A 4,175-nucleotide genomic window follows, 5' to 3' on the forward strand; every position below is an offset into this window, starting at 1 on the left:
CAAGAGAATCTTGACCGATTGATTCATTTTGTCTCCTATTCTATTTTTCCAATATTTCCATTATTTTTATACTTTAGTTTAGTTATGTAATGTGCTATTTAATCATATTATAGCTTTCATTCTTTTCCTTTTCATTTGTTTATTTTGTATTTACCTTTTTCATTTGTTTTATATTTGTAAATTTCAATTTCTTCTTATATTCTATCTTATAATATTTTCCAAATATTTTAATACTATAGTTTAATTATGCAATGTACTACATATTTTGTCATGCCTTTATTCTTTACTTTTTAATTTGTTTTCCTTATATTTATCTTTTTCATTTTTGTAAAAATCTATTATTGGACTCGGATGTTACATATATTATTTATTTACTTTTTGTTTTTTTTATACCTATCTCTGTACATCCCGTCTGTTGATTTTTCAATTAATAAAATAAAATAAAATAAAAATAAAATAACTAATAAAAATTGGTAGACGTCCCGTTTTGAAGAAAAAAAAATGATCACTATGCCCTGCATAGAACAGAGAAATATCAATAGCGCCATTTAATTTTTAAACGTTTGCTCAATAATAAATACATTAAAAACAGAGGCGAAGACACTTATTTTGTACGACGGTGACAATTGTAAATAAGTTGTGGACATGGTCGCGAAAGCGGTCGCTGGGAGTGGTGTGTGTTGTTGGCGCGCTTGAGTGCCGTCCTGTGGCCGCCATTGATCGGGGGTCGGTCGCCGAAGCGGTCGCTGTCGTCGCTGTGCTGCCGCTGTCTCACATACGCGCAGGTAACGAAACCCGCTAACGCTACAAACGACTATCAAACCGATGCAACGACCGAAGGGCCCTTCTCCCCCTCCCCTCCCCCCCCATACATGTACAGAAAGCTATAGAAGAAAGTGGTCTTCCCAGCGGACGCGTCGTCCTCCCCTCCCCTCCCCTCCCCCTCCTGCCGAGCGACACCGCGGAATCAATGTCGGCCAGCCGCGTACACTTTTCGCTATGTGTACGTCGAAAACTCAAGTGTCGAGACAAGTGAGCGAAATGGCGTTGTTAATTTATTCTCAAGCCAGAGAGAGATGCGCTTCTGCGCCGGCCGTCTTGAAATTCGCGTTCGACGAATCGCCGAAAGTCGCGCGACGATTCGACCTTTTCGTACCCTCGATGCGGCCCGTTACAAAAAATAAGCGGACTAAACCCACGCGATTCCGATTTAGCTATTTTTATGGCGTTGTGTAAACACGCGTCCAACTAATTGGGGCAAAAAAAACAAATTGAATTTTTTTCTATATAAAAACCTCTCAATATGCATAAAATTACGTGTCATTAATTTTTGACTGAAAATAAAATCCAGTTCAAAATTTTTCAATATATGTACCAACTAATAAATGTCAAAATTATTTAAATTTAAAATTAAAAAAAATGAATATACATATATATTAACAATAACAAATATTGAATGCATCAGTCAACATTTAAATTTATTTAAAATACTTAAAATAAGTTATTTTTTTAAATCTAGGCAAAATGGGTCAATATTCAAAACTTTAAGTGGTACGGTTGTATTGCATTATCATTGATTAGATTAGCAACATGCAAACGAAAATATTCACAATGTTGCCAAATCTTCTACGAGAAGTGTGTAAAAAAAACAACTGTTTTTTTTTTTACTTCATTTAGTATTAGATGGTAAAATGACTTTTTTTTTTCAAAATTTATCGCTTCAAATCAACTCGAAGCAAATAAAAAAAAAATGATGAAATTTTCTATACTTATACATATCTTCTAATACATAATTTCGAAAGAGACTTTGTATGTTACTATTGTTGGTTCGTAGAAAAACAAATGAATATTCAAATAAATAAAATGAAACTATTCAAATAAATTTAATAAAATGTTTACTATTTAAGCGGTTTATATTACAAATACTGAGCGAAGCCAGGTAAAACCACTAGTAAGATATAATTTCGAAAAAGACTTTGTATGTATGTACGGTTTGGTTCTTAGAATCCGTGATGTTAAATTTTATAAAAAAAACAAATGAATATTCAAATAAATTTAATAAAATGTTTACTATTAGATTATTCATGTTTAAGCAGTCTATGTTACAAATACCGAGTGATGCCGGGTAAAACCACTAACTAGTATATAATAATTTAAATCATTAAATTAAATCCAAATTAGTCATTTATATAATTACTTTCTAAATGATCAAATTTGTAGCATTGATCTATCTTGATAAAATCGCATCATAATCAGTTGATAAATTTACTTGTTTGGGCTAAAATAAAAAAAATGCACGTCACGTTTTCAGTACGCGTTTGAACTAGATAAAGTGTAATGTAATGTACATGCGAGTGACAATATATTATAAATTATGTTTGCGGGTGTCTTAGATAAACTTTGCAGCAATAAAATTTTCTAGAAATGTACTTTGATTGTATTTTGCATTTGGTACTGTTTTATTTACACATTCTGACGGTGGTCTTTGTTATTTTCCAGCAATGGCTTTAAGTGTAGCGCTGCCTCTATCCGGGCTGGAGACAGAGTCATTCTCGACGTTCAGCGCGTTCGGCATTAAGAATATCTTCGGGATATCTCAAGATAGTCCCAGTCCATCGGCGTCCAGCGAATCCAGCGGACTGGGCTCGCTCGGATCCATTCCGCCCAGTCCGCATGACAATGACAAGGTATATTAAAGCAAAAAAATAAAAAGAAAATGCTTTTGATATTAGTATATATAGACAGTCACGATTAAAAACACTCCCAAAATCTGTAAATGTTGTCATCTATATTTATATACACACTTACTGCTTACTTACTGATTCAAAAATATTGTGCGATAAGGTTATCAGTTTAACATTTTAAATGATAAATTAAATTTTCTGCTCATGCTAATCGTTACTTATTGTAAAGATTACCGATAATATCTGGATTTGGAGAGTTTCGCTGTTTGTGTTTTTTTTTCTTTTGAATGATTTGGTTCGTTTATATAAAATGAATGGTTTTTTTTTTGTTTGTTTTTTTAGACATTGTTTGCTGTTAAGTCGCCAGTACCTGAAATGCAAGTGCAATATGGTGGCCGGAACATACTAGATCTCAGAACGAACATCGATCCAGCTGGATGGAAACTAACATACTCTCATTTGCCTCCGAACAATCCGCCCTTCTTTCTCAACAACCGTTCGCAATATTACCGCCTCGGCGGATACGCACAAGTCGATTTTGACAAAGACACTTGCTCAGTCTGCGGATTTGAAAGCATTGCCAACTAACTACGCATGCAATGATGATATAAAAAAAAATCATAAATTTCGACCGGTAGCTTCCCTACAGATTAAAATTATAAACGAATTAATTAATATTATATATAATATATATGTGTATTAATTGATATTATGTATTTGTAAAGTATAAATTTTTAAATTAATGGATTTGCCGTCCTAGCCAAACAAAGTAAACGCTGGAATTTGGTTTGATACGAAACGATTATAAAGTTTAAATACAAAAAAAGAAGTCGATATGTGAATTGAAAGTTAACATTAACGCTTATATGTATGTATATTTAGGCAGAGATAACACATATCGCTTGAGTATGAGCAGGTGAGGCGGCCGCAGATCTCACTAGCCGAGTGCAGCCCACCTGACCGCAGACTGATGTCCCCGGTGTTCCGAGTCAGATAAATATTTTTAAGTAATAACGTTATTTTCATGACAGTGACCTGACGCCGCGCAATCGACTGAGGGATCGGTCTCAACTTCACCTGATTATAGCAAACGGTCCGAATAGTTTTAAACGTTTATGAGCTTATATATATGAATTTATCGTTTACGAATGAAAAGATTATTATATTATTATTATGCACCAACTGCTTTTATATATAATCGCTTGAAAATTTTAAATTTAAATCGAGAAAAAAAAAAAAAAAAGGTTTTTAACTATTGTTTTAGTTTGTTGTATAATGTACTGAATCGATTGTGAGAGAGCGAAGGAACACACATTGCAATCTATGTTAAGGTTTATGCTGTAATTATTAATGTGATAAAGATTTTTATAATGTGATCCTTGTTCCCGGTTATAACCTAATATGTGATTCCTGGATATATACTTTATTCCGCAATTTATCGTTTTAGTATTAGTAATGTAAGAAATTAGTCGAACATCACAGTTCTCCATA

General features: G+C 33.2%; 1 protein-coding gene across 1 annotated transcript; it reads left to right on the forward strand.

The window, feature by feature from the left end:
- Nucleotides 1-724: 724 nt before the first annotated feature.
- Nucleotides 725-3,909, forward strand: LOC143919664 (uncharacterized). The gene is made up of 3 exons (XM_077442093.1): nt 725-785; nt 2,500-2,687; nt 3,027-3,909. The coding sequence occupies exons 2-3, from the start codon at nt 2,502-2,504 to the stop codon at nt 3,270-3,272; spliced, it is 432 nt and encodes a 143-aa protein (XP_077298219.1). The 5' UTR covers nt 725-785; nt 2,500-2,501; the 3' UTR covers nt 3,273-3,909.
- Nucleotides 3,910-4,175: the final 266 nt, after the last annotated feature.

The sequence above is a fragment of the Arctopsyche grandis genome, chromosome 12 (assembly GCF_051622035.1).
Source record: "Arctopsyche grandis isolate Sample6627 chromosome 12, ASM5162203v2, whole genome shotgun sequence".
Lineage (NCBI taxonomy): Eukaryota > Metazoa > Arthropoda > Insecta > Trichoptera > Hydropsychidae > Arctopsyche > Arctopsyche grandis.